This window comes from Carassius gibelio, chromosome B3 (assembly GCF_023724105.1).
Source record: "Carassius gibelio isolate Cgi1373 ecotype wild population from Czech Republic chromosome B3, carGib1.2-hapl.c, whole genome shotgun sequence".
Classification (NCBI taxonomy): Eukaryota; Metazoa; Chordata; class Actinopteri; order Cypriniformes; family Cyprinidae; genus Carassius; species Carassius gibelio.
In genome coordinates, this window is record NC_068398.1 from 9,060,725 (window position 1) to 9,084,988 (window position 24,264).

General features: G+C 36.5%; 1 protein-coding gene across 3 annotated transcripts in view; it reads left to right on the forward strand.

The window, feature by feature from the left end:
* Positions 1-24,264, forward strand: part of LOC127952831 (cAMP-dependent protein kinase type I-beta regulatory subunit) — a 54,734-nt gene that overhangs the window by 23,354 nt on the left and 7,116 nt on the right. For all 3 annotated transcript variants that reach the window (XM_052551671.1, XM_052551672.1, XM_052551670.1), the window contains exons 5-9: positions 4,328-4,389; positions 6,363-6,409; positions 11,011-11,169; positions 13,608-13,668; positions 16,643-16,764. In XM_052551671.1, coding sequence (XP_052407631.1) covers positions 4,328-4,389; positions 6,363-6,409; positions 11,011-11,169; positions 13,608-13,668; positions 16,643-16,764 — 451 coding nt within the window. The remainder of the gene's footprint in view (positions 1-4,327; positions 4,390-6,362; positions 6,410-11,010; positions 11,170-13,607; positions 13,669-16,642; positions 16,765-24,264) is intronic.

The following is a 24,264-nucleotide window of genomic DNA, read 5'->3' on the forward strand; positions in this document are numbered from 1 at the left end:
ACTTCACTGATGATTAAGTGAAAGTTACGCCATTCCAGAGTTAAAGAGAGCGCTTACTAAAAATGGATGTTTTTGTCTTCTTTTACTCATCTTGTATGACTTGGTTTGAAACATGCTTTGCCTCGGCTGGCTTTTACTGTCTGAAGGCTACAGAGTTTGTTCCTTTGCATTCAGCTGTTTTTCCTTGACGTTTGCGAGGGGAAGGCAGGCTCAGGCTTGTGCGAACAAATAAAGGAGACCTAATGTTGGTGCTTTTAACACTTTCCCTTTGAAAGAGTGAGGTCCAATTAAAGAAGAAGAGAAGAGGTGATGATTTTGCGGTCACACGTACGCACACTAAAAACATGTCATTTACAGACCACTGTGCAGACGCTCAGTGTCATCTTATATCTTCCTTTATATGATGTTCTGCTTTGTATCTTTAAAAAGGTATGAATGTCCCTGAATTGCATGAAAGCACCACAAACTGGGATTAGCCGGTTATGATCATTGGGCAGAATAAGGTGCAATCAGGAACAGATTTTTATACAACACTGTGAAATATTTTTTTTTTATTTGAATATATGTTAAAATATAATTTATTCCTGTGATGTAAAGCTGTATTTCCAGCATCATTACTCCAGTCTTCAGTGTCACATGATCTTTCAGAAATCATTCTGATATCCTGATTTGCTTTAGTGAATATCTATGTTAAAAACAGTTGTGCTGCTGCTTAATATTTTTGTGTAAACGGTGATACTTTCAGAAATGTTTGAATAGAAAAATCAAAAGTACTGTGTTTATTTGAAACGGATTCCCTTTGTAACATTGTAAATGCATTTTACAGTTACTTTTCATCCGTTTAATACATCTTTGATGATGAAAAAGCATTATATTCTGTTATAAATCCTGACATATACAGCATGGCAGTACATTATCACACTATTTTCTTTAGTTGATCAGCTGCTGATTCATTGAAAGCAGTGAACGTCACTCACTCTTTCAGTTTGTGGTTTTTGGATGTGAACTGTGAATACTTTACTCATTCTTTTCCCAGAAGGCTGTGCTCTACTCATCCTTCATAGTGACTTCATCAACCACACTGACACATCTCACCTTCTTCGGTGTACCCCACCCCAAATCTGCCCCCCTGCAGCCTCTCTCTAAACCCCTCCATGTGTTTTAACATTTATATTTTCTCTCTCTTACTCAAACCCACCAACTTTTCCACCTCCCACTCATTCATGGACAGGTTCGGACGAAACCCCTGTTCCTTCTCATGTTGCTATCCACCTCCTCAGTTTTTAATTCCTTCTCCTGCTCAAAAGACCAGCTTATGTTGGTCAAGACTGGTTTATGCCGGTTAGTGCTGCTTCGGCGCTGGTACTGTATATCCGCTGAAGATGGTCAGTGTTGGTGTTTTTGCTGGTTGAAATATCCAGCATGTGAAATACAATGGTTGTTGTGTATGATATCCGACAATGATGTGTGTGCAATTCTTGGAAAGAATAAAAATGAAGAAACAGGTAAAATTAAATTCATTTTTCTCCTATTTTCTACCAAGAATTGGTTAGTAAATATTTGCTAGCTGTCTTTAAGACAGCATTTGGACTCTCTGGTTTAATATATAGATCTGATTTTTTTTTTTACCATTTTCATCTGTTTACTTTCACACAACATGTCTTGTATTCGATATCTGTTTACATCAATCTCCCACTTGAACTAGAATTATTCCATCTCTCTATTTAAAGGGATCTTATGATACAATTTTGATTTTTTTTTTTCTTCCTCTTTGGAGTGTTACAAGCTCTTGGTGCATATAAAAGATCTGTAAAGTTGCAAAGACTAAAGTTTCAAATCCAAAAAGATATTCTTTTGAGAAGTTAAGAGTCAACCACTCTCTCCTAAAACTGCTCGTTCCAACACGCCCCCACATCTCTACGTCACGATGTGGGAAGATGTTTACGCAGCGCGATACACAACGCAATGCCTAAAAAAGACAGTATGAGTCATTATAATCGGTAATTATGTCCCCACTTGATGCAACAAATGCCTCGTTTGTAATGGGTTTTATTGGTTTTGTCTCCTCTAGTGATGTCCGGATCACGAACGAATCTTTCTGTTTAACCGGATCTTGGTCGAACCAGTTCACCAAATCCAACTGAATTGTTTGAAACGGTTTGTGTCTCCAGTACGCACTAATCCACTAGTTACGTAAGTTATTCGGTTTATAAACGTGCCTGACACTCCCTCTGACGCGAAATAAACCAATATCCAGAGTTAATCAGTTACTCCAAACAGTACATTGATTGAACTGCTAAAAGAGCACCAGTGATGGGATGTGCACGAGCAGAGCAGCTGGACTGAGTCTCGTCCTGCTGGGAGACGGCCTCACTGTATTCTTTCCGTCACATGGTTGAGGCATTCGGCCAATCACAATGCACTGGATAGCTGTCCAATCAGAGCACACCTCGCTTTTCAGACCGATGAGCTTTGTAAAAATCGACGCGTTTCAGAAAGGCGGGACATAGAGGAGAAACAATAATGTACTTTATATGCAACCTTAAACCCATAAACACATTGCATTACACCAAATACACAAAATAATGTTATTTTTAGCAACATCACATAAGCCCTTTAAACATAGATGTCCAGATATTGGATGTATAAACTACTCTGTTCAACAGTTTGGTTGAATTGTTGCTGAATAAAAATATAAACTTCTTTCAAAATACATTTCCTAACCCAAACTTTTGAACCGTTTTAAGGAAGTAAACCTCTAACCATGTCATCTCTTGCACAACTAGTTGAGCTACGGGAGCTTTCAGTCCTTCTCAAGCACTTCCCACCCACTCCTTTCTCAGATTTAAGGCCGCTCTCGCCGTCGCTCATCACCAGCCACCTTCTCCTCCTTTTACCTCAAGACTTCTCCTCTGATCTTTCCTCTGTCTGACATCATACTCTGACATCACACTTTGAGTTTAACCATCCTGGTTCTTTTAATGGCTGCTCACAGCTCTGTTTGAACCACTTCACCTCGCTGTAATAGCTGTGGTTCAGTTCTCCAGGGAGCCAGGCAGTGCGTGGCTGTGAACGGGTTCGAGTGCCGGGGAATCCCCGCAGCCAGACAGCTGATGAGAGCTCTCGTGATGGAACGTTTTAAATAAACATCCTTTACACTCAGTAAACTTCTAAAACCAAGAGCCTGTGACTGAAGACCACCTACCAGATGCTCCATTATTTGCTCTCAAGACTGGAATATGAGCTTCAATGCCTCTAATCATTGCATTAAAGCTTCCTCTGAAGTAGAATGCATGCGATTACTCTTATATTCATGCGTATGAACTCAAAGGAACTCATTGTCACAACTTTCGGTGTTTCTACATGTTTTGCTACCCTTAGTTGCATTGTTACCAGTGTCTGCTAAGCTCACCATATACTTGTATTAATTAATAAATGCTTGTGTGTGACTTGCAGTGTCTAAAACAAAAATTAAACCAAAATTAGAATTTTATTTATTTATTTGCTATTTAAAATAAAGCCAAAATAAATTAAAATATAAAAAACGTAAGCTTAAAAACTGAAATATTATATAAAAATTACAAATCTTGCATGGCAACTAATTGAAATAAAATTATTTAAACTGAAGTGCTAAAATGAAAGCTAAAACTGTAATGAAAGCAAATGAAAGTTAAATAGAAATATGAAAAAAATGAATTAACATGAGAAAAGCAAATAGTAAAATTACTAAAATAACAACAAAAAAATTATATATAAATATGAGGTGAAAACCTTGTTAGAAATGTTGTCTTCGCAACTAATTGAAATGATTTAAGATGAAGTGCTCAAATGACTGAAACTGAAATAAAAATAAGCGATAGCTAAATGCAAACCCAACATAAATACCAATACTGAAGCACTGACAGCAGCAGTGTATAAACACTGCCTAACCGGCAGCAGTAACCGGAGAGGTGTATTGTGGGATGGAGTCAGGGGTCATGTGTAGTGACTGACACAACAGTGGCTCCTGAAACACAAAGAATGGAAGTGCATCACCAGGGTCATAAACTTGTAACACTTACGACACTCTTTGCTTTCGCACAGGCACGGCTGTGCGGTTTTGTTTCTTGTTTGAGGGTGTGTGTCTCGTAAAGAGCTGAGCATGAGCAGTTTATTATTACTTTGTTGTCTTTTTTCTGTGGATATGTGAACGTGTGTAGAAGCCGACATGGTCATCTCGCATTTGATCAGAATTTTGTTTTCTGAACTAATTTCTGTATTTGTGTTTTTGTATTTCCAGTGATTAAATGAGAGATTAATCTAATATATCTTTTTTTTTTTCGTCTAGTGACATATTTGATGCCATGTTCCCGGTCACACACATCGCTGGGGAGACAGTTATCCAGCAAGGTACAGTATGGAAAAAAACAGTCGTTTTATATCATACAGCACAAGTTTGCACCACTATATTAGTCAGGAAATCTCATAAACAGTTTGTTCAACTAGTAATTCTGGTTAAGTTTAGTTTAGTTTACCAAGCTACAGACTAACCCAAACCTAATTCTGATTGTGAAAGGAAATTATCATTTTTGGTATTACAAAAAATGTTATTTTATAATTGGCCGTTGAAGGTGATCCACAATCATCTCATGATGGAAGGATATCCAAGATTTAGCAAACACAAGAATGCAAACCAAACAAAGATCTCTAAACTGAAATTGCTTGTCCATTCCACAAATAATTACAAAGAAATGGCAAGTAATACATTGAGCTAAATGTGCTATTTTGAAGTAGAAAGATTGAAATACCTCAAAGCATATGGAGACGTTAGCTGAAATCTTCTGAAGTTTCTCCAGAAGAAATGTGTCTCTGGAAAACTGTATTTGCAGTCATCTGCAATGTGATCTCTATTATAAACCCATACATTTCTCATTCAAACTCTTCAGAGACCAGTGCTCTCCATCCTTTTCTCTCCACATTCAGCCCTACAGTATGCCAGCAGTCACATTAAGACAAGGCTGAATGATGACACCTTCATGTTGAGCAATCAGAACGTCAAAACCAAGTACTGATACTAAGTTCACAAATGCATTGCAGATTGTTTTAGTTATGTAAGAAGGAACGGTGGGTGATGAGGGTTTTTTTTTTACACAGTCAAACAATGAGCTCTTTTTGGTTTCATGTGGAGTTCATAAGCGATAGAGAACAGTGAACTGCATGCACGTCTTACACACTCTCTGTGCAATGCATCGATTCTCCAAGCAGAGTTTCGATGCGTTTATCTAACATGGGCAGAAAACAAAATCTAGGAATGTGCAAAGTTTAGTATGTGCGTTTTTTGTTCTCGTCAAATATTTGACTGCACTCTGTGACTCAAGGATCTGTTAGCCAAAAAACAGAAACTTCAGAGCAGAGGTGATAAAAGACAGGAAGACAGGGACAATACTAAGAAAAATGAGCCGAACGGGTTGAAAGAGAGAGAGAGAGAGATGGCGTGGAAGCCACTAGCGATCGGTGAGTGTGTTAAGATGAATTGCTGGTGTGATTTACGAGCGCTTAGTGTGTTTGGTGTTAATTAGCCCCGTGAACCCGCGTGAACTCGGCAGCGCACGGATCACGGGCTCTTTTAACTCTTTGGCATGCGCAAACACACACGCTCGCTACCAGGATCCCAAACACCAGTTTCAACACACACTCTGACATCAAAGAGTCCCTGAACCTACAGAAATGCTTTATGTAACGGCCTTTAACTTGGAAATGTTGATCGGGGCCCGTGGCTTCTGGCACACCCAGGCGTCCATTAAAAACTCTCAAATGGGGTGTAGATGAAGAAGCCTGGGAATGGTTTAGAAGATGCCGCTCTGGGAGGTGCAGACGCTTTTAAAGTGGTGCGCCATCTTTTATCTGCGGCGCGCACCACTGTGTGTGTGTTCTTGGGAAACGGGGAGTCGAAAAAAGGATGGAATCTGGGAACGAGATGACGTTATTTATCTTTTCCTCCTTTCTGTCCTGAATTTAACGGTCCCATGAAATTAAAATGGGAGTTTGGTGGCTTTTAGGTTGTCCGCGGGGTCATCTAGATGCTAATGCACGCTTAAAAGATTGACCAATTAACTTTAAGCAAATACTTTGTAGTGATTTGCTCAAAAGTTTGGGATCAGTTAAATTTTTTTAAATAAAGCAATGAATACTTTTATTCAGCATGGATGCATTAAATTCACCAGAGACTTTTACGTTGTTTCTCAAAAATTATATTTTAAATAAAGCAGCTGAGCAGAAAAACAAGGAAAAGGAAGAAGGAAAGAGTGCTGTTTATCGGTAGTCTTTTTCCTGAAGTTAGTTGACTTGAATAAACTCACAGTTTTCTCTGGTTTCTTTCTCAGGTGATGAAGGAGACAACTTTTATGTGATCGATCAAGGAGAAGTTGACGTGAGTTCAGTATTTCATACCTGTTTCTACAGTCAAATGCACAACTTATCACCATAAAGTCATGAAACCAACTTCATTTAGACCTGGGAAAGCAAGGAAACTGTCTACAAATGCAATATATTTCTCAGTATAGCAAGTGTGATAGGGTGAATCTTATGAAACCTTTAGGTTATGCGTTACCTGTGTGTTTTCTGCGAGAAATGTAAACTTTTTTTAGAACCATGAAACTTTTTCATGAAAATTAAGCCCCACATTATTCTTCTTACTACTGTGAAAAAAATCTTATTGTTACTGTAAATATATACAGTACAGAACAAAAGTTTGGAAACATTACTATTTTTAAGGTTTTTGAAAGAGGTTTCTTCTGCTCATCAAGCCTGCATTTATTTGATCAAAAATACAGAAAAAAATGTAATACTGTGAAATATTATTACAATTTAAAATAATTGTTTTTAAATTTATTATACTTTAAATTATCATTTATTTCTGTGATGCAAAGCTGAATTTTTAGGATCATTATCACATGATCCTTTAGAAATTATTCTAATATTCTGATTTATTATTGACACTACTGGTCAGTAATTTGGGGTCATTTCTTTTTTCTTTCTTCTTTTTAAATAAAATCAATACTTTTATTAAGCAAGGATGTGTTAAATTGGTAAAACGTGATAGTAAAGAAAATATATTATTAAAATATATATTATTAGACTTATTTATTTTGAATAAATGCAGTTCTTTTTAACCTTTTATTCATCAAATATATTAGACAGCAGAACTGTTTCCAACATAATAATTCAGAATATTAGAATGATTTCTAAATGATCATGTGATCGACTGGATGTTACATGTGACACTGAAGGCTGGAGTAATGATGCTGAAAATTCAGCTTTGCATCACAGGAATAAATTATTTTTTTTAAGTATATTCAAATAGAAAACTATTATTTTTAGTTGTAATAATATTTCCCAATTTTACAGTTTTTTCTGTATTTTTTGATCAAATAAATGCAAGCTTGATGAGCAGAAGAAACTTCTTTCAAAAACAATGTTTCCAAACTTTTGGTCTGTACTGTATATATGTCCTGAATGATACAAATCTTACCCACTGACCTTTTTTAACACTAAAGAAGTGGAACACTTGCTGTCATTGTTTTACCTCCCAAAAAGATGACATGGATAAAGTTCAAGAGAAATGATTTCGTAATCTCCACAGAGAATCCACTTCCCAAGTTTTGTTTTAAAGAGAAGATAAGAAGCCTTAAAAAAAAAGAAATTCTTTGTAAATGCATTTCCTTCTCTCTCTCAGGAGTTGTCTTTATCATCCTGGGAATCTGTAGAATTTTCCACCCCCCTTTTTTTGTTTCTGTAGTAACTAGGATTGTTTAGTTTAAAGTGGCCTTTTCCACACTTTTCTAGCATTTTATTTTTTTCCCCCAGAGTCCATTAATAATGGCAGTCATGGCTTCCTGAACTGTTAATGGTCATAGTTTAGTTTTTATGACCATTTTCCACGCTCTCTGTGACTCTTCTAACAGACTGTTTATGCTACTGTAACTTTAAGATTACATGGATATAAATTATTACTTTACATGTTAAACAACTAACAACCACAAGCCAAGCTGCTGGATAATGATCAGTACATGAATGAATGTGAGTTGGTAAGATTTTTTAAATGTTTTCACAGAAGTGTTCACCAAGGTTGCATTTTAGATCAGTAAAAAACAGTAATAATGTGAAATATTTGTATTATTTAAAATAGCTGTTTTGTATTTTAATATCATTTAAAATTTGATTTATTCATGTTATGTTAACGCTGAATTTTCAGCATCATTCCTCCAGTCTTCAGCGTCACATGATCCTGCAGAAATCAGTCTAATATACTGAATTTGCTGCTCAAGAAACACTTCTTATTATTATCGGTGTTGAAAACAGTTGTGCTGCTTGTGACACGTTTTTTTTTTTTTTTTTCCGGATTCTTTGATACATAGAAAGTAAGTCTTGATTGTGACATTTGATCAATTTAATAAATTAAATTGTAAAATAATACTAGTTTCCGAAACATTCTTACTGACATCAAGCGTAAATGTGGATATTCATAAGGTAATGTGCTCGTGCCTGTGACATCATAACATTGCCGATTTCTGATTGGTCCATTTTTGAATCTAGAACTTTGAGAGTGTGTCTACATAATTCATCAAGCTTTATTTTACTTCAAAAGAGCTGATCTCAGTGCTCTTGTTAATGTTATTAGCAGTCTTGTTTGTTCTCCTCGTGTGATTTATCGGTGCTAATATTTCTCCTCTGCTCTGGACGAGCTCTGAAGTGACGTTGAGTCAGCGCTGGGTCACTGCCACATCAGATTGCGGCGTATCGAGCTCTTGAGGCAGAGCCAGAGCACTGAGACCGGCAGAGCCACCGTTCACTACGATAATGCTGTCAAATACATGCAGTATACAGCCATTAACCCATCTGCCCATGTGTGTAAGCGAGAACACACCGCTCCATAAAGCTCCCAGACACATGCTATCACGCAGGAATGCATCTCCAATGCTACAGCGATGTCTCTCATTAGCAGAAAGGATAAATCTGCTGTGACTTTGGAGCACACAGTACTGCATGCTAATCAGGAAAGTTGGCTTTCAATAACGTGCACACACTCTCATAAAGAAAACATGCACTTTTAGTCATTTGAAGTCATTTTTGACATTATTTTTACGGAAGATAAATTTCCAATAAAATGACTTAAAGGAACAAGTCATCCCAAACTGATTTTTTATTATTGTTTCCTCCCAAAAAACGTGCACAAAAGAAAATCTTTTTTGAGAACGTGGTTAACCAAACTCCTGGTAGCCATTGACTTCCATATGGAACAAAAATACTGTGGAAGTCAATGGCTACCGGTAACTGTTTGATCAAAATACAAACTCATACGGGTTTGGAGTGACTAGGGGTGAGAAAATGATGACAAAACTTTCATTTTTGGGTGAACGATCCCTTTAATATACGACAGAAGGCTTATTGCAAGAATAGTAAGCACACTTTCTCACCTTAAGTGACACGTTGGCTGGCTCTAAGGAGCTGTGACCCGAACCTGTTCCAGTGGCCGGTCTGGAGAGCAGAGATACCTGAGGAATGTGTCTTAGATGTCTGGCAGGACGCCTGGCCCGGGCCGGACAGAAGATGAGCGTTTATTTCTGCCCCATGTGTTAGGTTTTTTTTAATCTCTCCTCATAAAATCGACAAGTGGATTGTGTGTCCGCAGGTGAAACCCAACCAGCCTCTGTGCTTCTCTGTGTGTGTGGCTGTTGAAAACACAGATTGATTGAGATATTCTCTTCTCTAGCTTCTTGCGGTTATGCCAAAATGAAAGACAAAACAGGGGAAAGAGTCTTGAGGTGTTATCTAATTCCTGGTAAGACACTTTAGAGGGTCCAACAGGGTTGAGCAGATAGAAGGAGCGAGTGTGTTATCAGATCACCTGTCCCGCTCTGAATGCCCTCGACTATCATTAAGAAGAAACAAGAGTTCAGTCAGTCCTTGGAGACGGAAATATTGCCACTTTGTGTTTTGTTTTAATTGTCTCTTTTTATGTGCAATTTATCAGTTTATGGTATTCATTATCAGAATCATATTCAAATTGTAATAGGTGAATGTCATAAGAAATCTGTCAAGAAATATTTTTTTGTTTGTAGTGTTGTCATGACAGCACATTTCCTCTAGGTTTATTCTCATTGGTGGATCACGTTACACTGAAGATGTCAGTAATGATGCTGAAAATTTTGACAATAAATTACATTTTACATTGTGTTCAGATATTATTATTATTATTTTTTTTTTTTTAATAATATTTCATAATGTTAAGTTTTTTAATTAAATTATATATTATTATATTCATTATATATTCATTATATATATATATATATATATAATGAATGCACTTTAAAAAAATCTTCTTTCAAAAATAGGAATATATTTTATAGAATTTTTCTTCAGTAAAAATCTATTATATTACATTACATTACATTATATTTATATTAAAACAACTGTAATTGTCCTAAGTGTTTGTGTGTGTGTGTGTTTGTGTGTGTGTGTGTGTGTGTGTGTTTGTATAATACTCTCAAAGGAGGTGTAGATGAAGAAGCCTAGGAATGGTTTAGAAGATAACATAATATATTATGTTTTATAAAATGTTATGCATTAAGTGGCATTTTACAATTTATTCAGATAGAAAACAGTTATTTTAAATTGTAATATTATTTCACAGAATTTCCATTTTTACTGTTTTTATTAAATAATTGTGGCATTCTAAAAAAAACTATTTAATTTTTTTTATACAAATTTATATTGCATTAGTAAAATAAAAATAAAAGAATTGAGAATTTTATCAATCTTAGTATATACATAATGGCCATGAAAATTAAAATAGTCCTAAAAGTATCCTGATGAATCATTATTCCAATCATGTGTTTAATTCAGAAGTATTATGATAAAAGTCAAATGCATTGTCAAAGTTGTTGTCTTCAAATAACCACACAAGTTATACATATTCACGTGCTTTATAAACCGAAATCAGCAATGATTTCTCTCTCTCTCTCTCTGCAGGTGTATGTAAACGGTGAATGGGTGACTAGTATTGGAGAAGGGGGTAGTTTTGGAGAGTTGGCCCTGATATACGGCACACCTCGAGCTGCTACTGTCAAAGCCAAGACTGACCTGAAACTGTGGGGAATAGACCGAGACAGCTACCGCCGCATCCTCATGGTATGAACATTACATTACACAGGGGCAATAAATGACATCAGGGATCTGAGATTTGGGTGAAGCGTTCCTTTAAATGACAAGCCCTCCCTCCCTCCGTCTGTCCGCTCACTCAGATGTCATGACATTCCAGATTGAAGCTCTTGACCATTGTGCTGCTGGCCTACTCAAACTAACAAACTTTCCAGCCTTTGGTATTCTTTAACTAAACACTTGCTGTCTTAAACTGCATCGAGTGCTCCATCTGTAGCAGTGTTTGTGTTTGTAGTGTGTGTGTGTGTGTGTGTGTTGTGGGAATGAGTAAATGAATATTTCTAATGGCCCTCGAGCTTCCGTGGAAACTGTTCTCCACACACAGAGCCTGACAAGGGACCAGTTTAGATTTTTCTGTCAGGCCATCGTTTGGTTTTTCTTTCTGTTTAGAGTCTTCCTCATCCAGACTTAACACACACAGTGTGTTTTGTGAGAGGAGAGACAGCCTGTCAGATTGCTGCTATGCTGAGCTGCTCTTAATTAAACCAATAAATGATTGTGTGTGTGGCTGTAGTCAATTAGAGAGGAGTCAGTAATTCATATTCCACATCCACATGGAGAATAAAATCTTCATGGTGTGTCATAGCGTGTGTGCAAATATACCTGGACATTATAGAAAAACATTTATATTTTAGTATTTTTCAGCTTTTTGATGTTATTTGTTGGATATTTTATTAAATTTGATATTTTATTAAATTCAATCAAAGAAAATCTTACCTTTTACCTTTATTATTTTACTTCTTGATTTAACATCTTGAAAGGCTTTTTGATTAAAATTATTATTGAAAAAAAAAAAAAAAAAAAAAATAATAATAATATATATATATATATATATAATTATTTATTACTTTAATACAATATAATTTTCACATTTATTGAGAATTTTTATCATTTTAATAATAATAATGAGAATTTTACTTTATTTTATATATATATATACTGTATATATATATATATATATATATATATATATACTGTATATTACTGTATATTAAATATATACTGTATATTAAATATATATTTTCATATATTACATATATTACATTAGATTACATTTAATGAGTATTTTACTTTTTGATTTAACATTTTCAACACATACTAAAAGGCTTTTCAATTGAAATTATGAGTAAAAATAATGAATTAATTCTGTATTTATTTATTTATTTAACTATTATATATTAAATATATTTTTCACATTACATTTATGAGAATTTTAACGACTGTAAAAATCAATTCTTGAAAAGTTTAATTGATGCTAAATGCAAAAGAAGATATATTAGAATGAAAATAAGATTTTTTTAAAACATGTTATTTATTTAAATATTATATTTATTTTTAATTATTTTTATCTATTTATTTTTGTAACTTTTATTCTTTTTCATTTTATTTAAATTATATTTTTACGATAGTTCAATTTTTTTGTGTGTCTTACCCTCCAGTAATATAATACTCAATATATCTTAATAATTTAAAACTAATTTCTAAGACTAACTTGTAAGGAAAACACACTGTATTATGGTCAGTTATTTGAGGAGACATTTGCGCACATAAATAAGCCCTAGAATGTGCCTTATGTTTCTCTGTCAGAAGTGTTTTAGTTCACATTTTATATGCGTGGTCTTTCTCGATTGCTCTAGTAAAGAGATCCCCAGCGAGTCTGTCTACAGAAAACATATAGTGTTTATTTGGGAAATGTGGGTGAACTAATCCATTAAGCTTGACCAGCACTTGCCAGTGCGCTGTAGATCACATCTGAGATGTTCTGCTGTTTTTGTCTCTTCTTCTCAAACACCAGGGGTGGAGAGGTCACTGACCTCGTAAGAGAGAAGAGCTTCACGCTCAGTCAGTGGCTGGACATTTGCGTATACGTTTCGTTGTCTTGAATTTGAAGGCGGTTTAGTGAATAAAGTTTTACAGTCCATCCCAGAGGAACATTCTGACTCAGATGTTTCTCCTAAAATTCACTGGACTCAATTGTTGACATGCAGTAAGAGAAATAAACATCTGAGGAACCCACATGAGCTGCTTCAGTCTGAGAACACTTCTGCTTCATTTACTCTCATCCCTGTCTTGAAGAAACAATCGAGACGCTAAGATCATTTGCGATTTTTCTTTACTACCAGACCATCTCCTCTTAATGTGTTTCTGTGTGTTTAATCTGAGTATTAGAGTGAGACAGAGCTGAAAAAGGCAACAGAAGGAACAAAGAAAGAAGGACGCCCTAACTCTGCTTTAATCTGGATGTTTATAGTTGTTCTTCAGCAGAGTGTTTGAGGAAAGTCCCCCGGCTTTGTTCTCAGCACCGTGCTTCTTATTCTTGTTCTGTAGAGACTGATTAGAGGCCAAGAGATTCTGTTACCTGATGTCTTCCATGTGTCCTCTAACTGCTCCTTCAATGTTTTCTTTAGGGAAGCACGTTGAGGAAGAGGAAGATGTATGAAGAGTTCCTCAGCAAGGTGTCTATACTTGGTAAGTCGTGAGAAATCTGAGTCCCATCAAGAGATTTTGATTTGTAAACCTTTTCTAGCATAAACTGATGTGTTGTTGAACTATGATGTTTCATTTACATCTTCAAATGGTGTACAACCATTAAAAATAACTAAAAAACTGCTAAAAGTTTGACACTGACGAACATTTTTTTATTTCCACAGTGAACTATTTCTTTTCTGGTTCTTCTATCATGTGCTGGTGCTTTTCATATCCACAAATTCAAAACCCTGATCAGAAGAGCCTATAAATGAACATTTAAGAACTTTTTTTTTTACATTCAAAGTTTTACATAGCAACTCAAGAACCAAAAATGTGTCCAAAATGGTTCTTTAGAAGCTGAAGTTTTTACAAATTCTAAAAATAAAGGCTTTTTTGGAATCAATGGTTCCTTGAAGAACTTTTAACATTTATGGAACCTTTCATTTTTTTTTTGTAGTGGAGAATGTTCTTTAGATCATTTAAAATGTTCTTCACAGTAAGAAAAATGGTTCTTTTAAGAACTGCGCAGTTAATTGTTCCTTGGGAAACACAAGTGGTTCTTCTATGGAATTCTATAGGAAGCAAATACTCCCTTTTGGAACTTTTATTTTTAAACGCTGAGTTTGAAGAACCCTCTGTGCTACCCTGAAGAACCCTTTAGCTTTGATTGACAGACACCGCTGCAGCACACAACGCCACTTCTACCCTGACTTACATTCCAGCGGTTTTATTTGGCGAGAGAGACAGAGAGGAGCGAGAGAGATGAACACTAAGATGGTCAGTTCTGTGGTGACCCCTCTTCCTTCAGCACCCTGAGGTCACTCGTCGCTTTAAATGGGGTTATTAAATGGCTGAACAAACACACTCCTCCTCTGGGTTTCCTCTGTTTTTCTTTCTCTCTGTGTTCTCCGTTTCACAGCCGTGTCGTGGCCTGTCTTCAAACGCCAGCTCTCTCACTCTCCAAACCTCTTTTCTTCGCTCGTCTTCTCTCCTTTGAGGGGGGCATGTTTTTGTTTGCGTAAGATTTTGGGGAGATTGCGGTGAAATCGGCACTGTTGCTTGAAGCCATGGAGTGTTTTAACTGTGGTTTGTGAGGTCTCGACACTTGTGAGGTCTTGCTTAAAAAATTTGAGTCATATTTTCATATTGACTCATATTCATAATATTGAAACTTTGAGGTGGACTTTTGTCTTTGACTAGTAAGCAGTCCATAAAGAAGACGCTAGAAACCACTTAGCAACATGCCAATAGCCATTAATAATCACGGCTGGCAGATACTGAATATATTATTTATAAAATATTCATAATGACTTGGCTGGTGATATAAACCTGATATAATGAGGTTGGCTGATAATATAAATAACACTGTTCCGTTTATTAAAAAAATTGTTAAGAATTGTGATTCACAATATAAGTGTTTTCTGATTTAAACATCCGTAGCAAAAATATTGATACGGCTTGGTCATATAAGCAAAATTTTGGAAATAAATGTCTATATTCAAACTTCTGTTAATTCGTATTTATCAATATAAATAAAAAATTACTTATTATATATATATATATATATATATATATATATATATATATATATATATATATATATATATATATATATATATATATATATAAATCAGAATATTTAATATTATTAAATATAATAATATTATTGTCCTGATTAAACAATTTAATCTTGCATGCAATGTATTATAATGTTATAATATTATATATAATATAACTATATAACTATATATATATATATATATATATATATATATATATATATTTATATATTTATATATTTAAATAGTTATATTATATTATATTTTATTATATTATATTCAATATTATTAAATACAAATTTTTTTTGCCTTCATTATGTAATTTTGTATATTATGTTACAATATCCTAAAAGAGTATGGTGCTAACATAAACACACACACACACACACACACACACACACTTTTTTCTCAGTTGAAGCACGCATGTTGATTTTTTCCCTCACTTGCGGCTCATGTTACGACTGAAGCAGGTGGACGTCTGCCCGGGCGTGAGGATGTCTTAGCCAGCCTGATAAAGTGACCATTAGTCTGGGGCATGCAGACAGGCCGGCCCCAACACACAAACACACACACCTCAGCCACACAAAACCGGCCCCTTTTAACAGTTTAAACATTAACGCTATGATGATCTCTGATCTGAGAACGATCGCCCACTACTGTCCTGCACTGGGATGATGGGAGATGATGAATGACAGAGCCAGCAAACAGTGCAGGGCAGAGGCGTTCATTATTGTTTGCAGCTGGAGGATGGAGCGGCGCTGCACAAGTCCAGAGGGTTTGAGTGCGGTCGTGTTCGTGTGTGGTACGCCTGTGTGATGGATGCTGGAAGGTGGGAAGGGTTTCTGGAATGTGCTGGGTATTGAATGATGGCTTTGGCGGTTTCATTTCTCACGGCCACGGCTTCAGTAGTCCGTGTGCAACAGAAGCTCTTCTAGGTCGAGATGCAGTCTTCACATTCTGCAGGAAGTTCCCGATAAGCCTTGGTGTCCTTCAGATTAGGCGGTTTATTTATAAAAGCATTAGTCTGAGTCTCTAATGACACAGCCATTGGTCAATCACGGACCACCGGATGCTCGTTGTACTCAAAAAAAGCAAAGCTCTCTTAAAATGGTTTCTAAAAATATCCATCTGTGGCTTCTTGTTAAGTCTGTATGCATGGAAAGTCAACAACTTTTCATTAGAACTTCTGTGGCTTTTACTTCAGTGAATTGCTGCTTTGTCTCACCGGGATGTTAGCATAGTATCATCAGATTTATGGTATCTAGATTTATATGGTATTCACTTGTGTTCCTGATGCATTGAGTACAAATACTGCCTATGCACAGATTTCAAAGCTGGAAGTTGAAGTGTAACTGATCTTGTACCTTAATATCAGAGTTTTTGTCTCCCTAACATTCAACTGTTGTGTTTGGCAGAATCTCTTGATAAGTGGGAGAGGTTGACTGTAGCCGATGCCCTGGAGCCTGTGCAGTCTGAAGATGGAGAGAAGATCGTAGTGCAAGGAGAACCAGGAGATGATTTCTTCATCATTACAGAGGTGTGTGGAAATCTCCATGTTTATTCCCTTCTGAAGAACAATGCTACCTTTTTGGTATCCACAATAACAGTCTTTCAAGTACTTAAAGGAGAACTGCTCTCCTTGGTTCCACTCAAGGTTCCCTGACACGTTCTAAAGTTGCTGATTCACTCGAGTGAAATGCAATCTGACAATCCCCAATATCAGAAATGTTTGAATTAGGATCAATATCACGAAGCTTAAACTTTCAACTGAATTGTGTGAATATTGAATCATGACATAGGGAGCTATATATTGAATATATTGTGCATGTTCTGCTGTTTCTCTCTATACTCTGTTGCGTTAGCTGACACTCTGGCTTTGTGCTGTCAACACCGAAGAGCACATTTACATTTCTGAAAGCCCTCGTGGTGCTGATTCAGCATTCTTCTCATTCTCTGCCAGATCTTTGAACCATATTTTGATTAACTCCACATTTCTGAAGACATTGTGGAGTCTGGAGGGGGCTCTTTTTCCCGTCCGTGTCTGTTCTCAGATTTTCTGAGCCTTTCTCTTTTTTTCCTTCTCATTACCTTCTCAGTATAATCAGGCTGTTGAGTGAAGTAGAGCTCTAAACCTTCATTTGGCTGCCTCTTGTTCCCGACCTGTGCTCCCATGACTCCACCTGTTTATTGCTTGCTTATAAGGGTTGATTCCTAAGGAAGGTTTCATTATTGCTCACAGTCACACTTTGGGTCAGTGGTTTGAACAGACCTCTAATAATAACTATTTAACTACACTTAGTAACTCTTCCTGAACCACCTTTGTGCCAAAGATATGAACGAATCCTCTAATCATGAGGCTTGTTGAGGAGATATAATGGATTTATGGTTTATTCCTGGCAGAGAAAAATCCCATAGAAAATCCCATTGAAGGAGAAAATAGATTTTGTGGTTGGCCTGCTCATAATTTTGCTAAAACTTTCCCGATGTTGAGGATCCAAACATCACACAGGTGAAACTTTGCATTACTATCTGTTCGATTTATTGTGGATTTGAGATTGGTGGCGCTCGGGTGACGTCAGGAGTTTGTGCGTTTGGAAAAAGGCTTTTGTAAGAACTCTTCCTTTGGGGAATGTTATAAGTCTGAGATTGATGAGCCGTATGAAGGGAATCTGGGACAACACGTTTATAGTAGAAAGGTTAGTTCTTCGTTGATGTACAGTAAAGCCAGTGTTGAGTCTGTGTGAGTGCGACTGACTGACAGTGTAGAAAACCTGCTGCTGTGTCCAGATGTGTGTGTGTGTGTGTGTGTGTGTGTGTTCGTGAGTGTGTCTTAAGACATATAACGTGATTTACGTAATCAGATTACTTTTTTCAAGGAAAGTAACGCATTACTTTTTAATTTACAAGAAAAAATATCTGAGTTACTTTTCCAAATAAGTAGCACCAGTTACTTTTTTCCCATTGATTGATTGAAAGCTCTCCTGTCCCCATGTTGAGAGAAATATGTTACTTTAATTCTAGAATAAACGTTAACATGCATTAATTCATCTCACTCACAAAAAAACAAAAAACAAAAACAGATTCGGTATTTCTCAATATGAATAAAAACAGTGAAATGCAACTCAGAATATGACGCAAACCTGCAATAATTAAAAATACTAAATTATTTAAAAAAAATCCTTTATGTATTTAAAGGAAATCCATTGTATTATTAGTGTCTTTTCTGCTGACCCTCGATGATCCAGTTCAGCCATATTAATAAACAAAAATTACTCAAGATAAACCAACATTTGTTATTTTTTTATCGCTTAAGATGCTTTCTTCTGTGTTCTACTGTATAGACCTGAATTTACATTTCCTTCAGCCTGAAGCTTTTGGTGTGAAAGGGCTTTTACATTTGCCAAAAGTAGAACTTTTTATATCAAAATCAAACAAGCAAGCCCTGCCCAGATTAAAAAAGTTACTTTATATCAAAAGTAACTCAAAAAGTAACTTTTTAGGGAGTAACACAACATTGTAATGCATTACTTTTAAAAGTAACTTTTCTCAACACTGCTTTGGAATGATTGTTCTGCTCATTTTTTCCCCACTCTACACCTTTCTGTTCTATTCTATTTGTTAGACTGGAATATTTGTCTATTCTGTTCTATTCTGTTTACTCTGTACTATTCTATGCTGTCTGGTGTTCTGTTGTCTGTATGTCAGTTCTATATTTCCATTATGTTCTTCTATTTACTTTACTCTGGTTTATTTATTGTTTTTGTTTTCCAAAGCTATTCTATTTTTTGTGCTTTTTTTTTGTATTCTACTCATCCTACTCCACTATTCATTTTTATCATCTTGTGTTCATCTGGGTCAGAGTGACAGATAAAAATAAAGGAGGAGGACTTTAGCATGAGACACGGCTCTGCCTCGCTGCTTGTTTGTCTCTCTCTTTCTCTCTCTTCCTCCGTCTCTGCCTGATTCCCAGCGCGGGGCGGCCAGCGGTTCAGTGATGGAATGTGGGCTGCAGACTTTCACACAGGGTCAGGCCCAGACTCCAGACCTGAGCGAGGGAACCAGCGGCGGCTTTCCAGACACACTGACACAGGCTTGGGAAGCGAGAGATGTGTGGATGTCATTGTCCAGCCCTGCTCCCATAGTTCTTCCTTTTTGTTTCTTGTTGTCCTGACAGATACCGGGAATGAAACTTGCTCCTTTTAGTTCACCTCTATCACTTTTGTGGTTTGGACTTTCATTCAAACACATCCACCCATGACTAATTACACACTAAATAGGAGGATCACAGGAAACATATTGACATCTTGTAGCCTTAAACTTCATTGATTTATCACATGAAGGTTCTGTTGCAAAGCCTATTGAACTGCCTTGCTGTCTACATCCAACATCAAGGTGACCACTGACCAGACACTGGTCAGACTACTTTTCAGTAATTAACATCAACTATTATACAAAAAAAAAAAAAAAAAACATAGATGTTTTAGGCAATTTAGAAATCCTGGCCAGGACAACTGGACATATGGTCGCCTAACCCACATTACATTACTTTTCTGTTATGATATAATCATGTTCATAATTGACATTTATCTTGCATTAACTGCCATCTTGGATGGATTGTTCACATGCAGTGCATTTTAATGCTGTGTAAACTTTTAAGACTAAAGTAAATAACAAAAAAACTAAAACATTTAAGACTAAAGTAAATAACTTTACCTACTTTACACAACCAATGCAATTTCAGTCCAGTGAAGATGTGTTGTTAAATTGCCTCACAAAATCTTTATTGCACGTTTTGGCATATTACACCAAACTTAAAAGAGAAAGATGAAGAAAGATGAAGCACTTTCTGTGCTCTGTCTCTCATGTATGTATGTATATATTATATATGTTTATGCACGTCATACTCCATTTTGATAGTATCATACTATCATTTCCATTATTTTTAACTATCATATTCATTATTTTCATATTGTTTTCAATAGTCGTTTTTTTTGTTTTTTACATTTATATTATTTTTTTATGTCTATGGAATTTTTGTTCATTTTAGTTTTAGTTATTTTACTGCATTGTTGAACTAAATGAAAATCATTTCTATTTTTCTTTATTTTTTTATTATAACTCTGTTTTGGAATACATTTGTTGTTTGTTAGATTAAGTCACAGAGCAACTATGATCTGATGTGTCACACATTAACTGATTTCACCATGTATAATGTTCCATCATCTTAATTTGGGCCGTGGTAAATGTGATGATTCATAATATGGTTTATTACCCATACAGCTGCTGTCAGACTGTCTTAATCGCGTGAGAGCAGAGGGCCAATTAGAGATCTTTCTGCAATACATCTGCCGAATTGTTTGCATTTGGGTGTTTGTGTTTGTATTTTTTCTCCCCTCAATGTGGAGGTGGGGGTGTTAAATAGGTTTTCCCACAGATACCAAAAACAATTTGTTGCCCATTGTAAGAGATTTAATTTGATAGTAATGCAAAACCAACAGCTCCAGGGCATCCCCATGATGTCATACCTCTGGAGAGCATGTCCCCAGCCAAGATCCTGCACATACCAGGACGCTGGGGTCACACCGAAACATTCGAAGCTTAAAACTTAGCTTTTAAAGCTTTTTTAAAGAAAAAAGACGAAAGTGGACTCTGTCATTATATACCACATAATTATAGGGACATTCAAATCGGAACAAGATGAAAGTCATCCCTGGCATATTAAAATGTTCTGACTTGTTTCCACATTTTTTTCCGCTTTTGCATATTAAAGTTATTCATAAGTATTGCAAGTAAGAGCTGGTCAAAGGACTGCAGACAGACTGATAGATAGATAGATAGATAGATAGATAGATAGATAGATAGATAGATAGATAGATAGATAGATAGATAGATAGATAGATAGATCAAAGAAGGAATAATTTAAGATACTAATCTGTAATTTGTAACTTGTAAGATAAATAGTGTTTGTGTGTTGTGTGCAAACGAGCGTGAGAAAATAAAATGTTAAAGATAGTTCTGCCTACTTCATCCCATGAAAGCGTGCAAAATTATGCATACCTAACATGCACACATCAATGCAGGAGAAGCAGAGGAGAAGATTTGTTAGTATTTATGCAGCAAGGCAAATTAGATGGCATGCTTCTCCTTAAAGAGACCGAGAGGTGGAGAGCCACCCATCCAGACGCCACGACCAGACTTTACTGAGTAAAGAGCAAGTCAACAATGTTGGCATCACACCAAACCCTCTGTGTCTCTGGTGATCAGTTGAGCTTGATGCCCTCAGGTGGAAATGGTAGCATGTATGCATGAGTTACTTTAGCTGTCTGCTTGATTGAACTGGAATGTTTGTGTTCTAGACTTTGAATAAGATGTTGGCAGCGTGTCTGATTCTGTGTATTGGCAGTGAGGCAGTCCCACAGCTGTGGACCTCTGTAACATAATGCCTTTCCATCAGCAGATGTTCGTACGAAGCTTGGAAGAGGCATGCATCCCTGTGGTTGAAGGAGACACAGAAGGCAGTAGGGTGTTTGGAGATCTCTCAGGTAGTCCACATAGGCAAAGTTATCCACATAGGCGATTGCCACAGGGGAGTTAAGCACTCTGTTGTGACTGCTAGACTGTTGGTGGTGGTTACTAGGGTGTTGCAATGCAGTTTCTGAAGTGGTATAAGGGGTTTTAACATTTGCAAGACTGTTTTTGGTGGTTGCCAGGGTTTTGCTATGCAAGTTTTAAAGTGCTCTAAAGCCCCGTTCAGACTACAGAAGTTTACCCCTGATTTTACCATGATCTGCTTGGGCATCGGGACGCACGATTCAACCGTTTCATCTCATGTAGTGTGTCATTGTGCACGACGTCTCTGTGATGCTTTACGACGTAGACACAGAAAAACTAGCATTTTATTTTTTTGCGTCGTACACAAGAAATTCATCCATCACAGCTATGACACTGGACAAGTGAAGTGAAAGTGACATTCAGCCAAGTATGGTGACCCATACTCAGAATTTGTGCTCTGCATTTAACCCATCCGAAATGCACACACACAGAGCAGTGAACACACACACACACACACTGTGAACACACACCCGGAGCAGTGGGCAGCCATTTATGCTGCAGCGCCCGGGGAGCAGTTGGGGGTTCAATGCCTTGCTCAAGGGCACCTAAGTCGTGGTATTGAAGGTGGAGAGAGAGCTGTTCATGCACTCCCCCCACCTACAATTCCTGCCGGCCCGGGACTCGAACTCACAACCTTTCGATTGGGAGTCCGACTCTCTAACCATTAGGCCACAACTTCCCCACAAATAGGAGCACAGAGGTGCCTTTGTACAAGCTTTCGAACATGCCAAAACGAAAGGGAGACAATGGTATCGGTCCTGCTAGGTGTCATTTAACAATGTGTTTTCTAAGGTCCAAGATCACACAGCCGTATACCAGGAAGTTTTAGAGCACTTCATGCTTCCTGCTGTTGATCAACTTTATGGAGATGCAGATTACATTTTCCAACAGGACTTGGCACCTGCACACAGTCCCAAGGCTACCAGTACCTGGTTTAAGGACCATGGTATCACTGTTCTTAATTGGCCAGCAAACTTGCCTGACCTTATCCCCATAGAAAATCTATAGGGTATTGTGAAAAGGAAGATGTGATATGTCAGACCCAAGAATGCAGAATATACTAAATACTGAAAGATACTGAATTTGTGAGTTTCCTTAGTTGTCAGTTATAATCATCAAAATTAAAAGAAATTAAGATTTGAAATATATCAGTTTGTGTGTAATGAATGAATATAATATACAAGTTTCACTTTTCGAATGGAATTAGTGAAATAAATCAACTTTTTGATGATATTCCAGCACCTGTATATGATAAATGATTGTAAAAGGGCACAGTTTTCTAAATAACTTAAAAGTATACTCTTAACATCAGTCTGTGAAGCATTATAATATGATAATCAAGTATTATTTAATGATAGAACTTTAGTAATTTGAATTACAACTTGATAACCATGTATGAATTCATATTAGTTATTTTAACTGAACATTTTAACTGGACTGGTGGTGGAGCCACTAGACATTAAGTGTTTGTGTAAAACAAAAATAAATTAGGAAAAAACTAACAAAAATACTGATAAGATAATTACTATATGAATACTACTAATAATTACAATATAAAACACACTAATGATTAATGAGCTACTGGATTCATGAATATTAATCAGGTTGTGTTATGTTCACTCAAACTGATTTGCTGAAATCAGTACAGGGAGGTTAATAGGTGAGCACCAGCCAATGAGATTCCCGTTTGCGCATTATTTCCACCTACTACCGGAAAAACCCAGCAGTTCTTAAAAGCTGAAGAATTCCGAAGGAACACCATTATTTTTACTGGAAAATACAACAAAGAATATCGTTTACATGTAGCGTGTCAATTCTCTCTCTCAATTTCAATTCAGGGGAACTTTATTGGCATGACAAAAACTGTACTTTTGTATTGCCAAAGCAGTTGCAGCTAGTAGCAGATGTGTTAACACTTTGTTATGTGGTTTCCAGGGTGTTGCTGTGCAATTTTCAAGGTGTTTTAAATTTAAAAAGCTCAAAATTGACCATAATACCTGAGTCTTTACAGTTAAAGTTACATCCCTTTAGTCTTGAAGGTGCATCATTGTGTTTCATCAGTGTAGCAGTGGAATTTAACAGTGTTTATAATGATTTAAATAATAACTCTGCTTTGATGGACACTATCCTAAACCCTTAATTTTCATACTTGACCCGTGATTTTCAAGTCTTCCTAGCAGGATGTTAAGGTCAATGGGGTCAACTCTGTGCTGAAAGCTGCAAAGAGATCCAGTAGTGCTTCAAGAGAGATACAGCCATGGGCAGTGGTCAGTGATATGTCACTGACTACTTTGACAAGCGCTGTTTCAGTCTTCAGCAACGCTGTTTCAAATCAGATGTCAGTGTCCACTAACAGTTTGAGTGTAGACAACAATCCACTGAGAACAAACACCTTTCTGGGGTCCATCAAGCGTTGGGCCTCTTC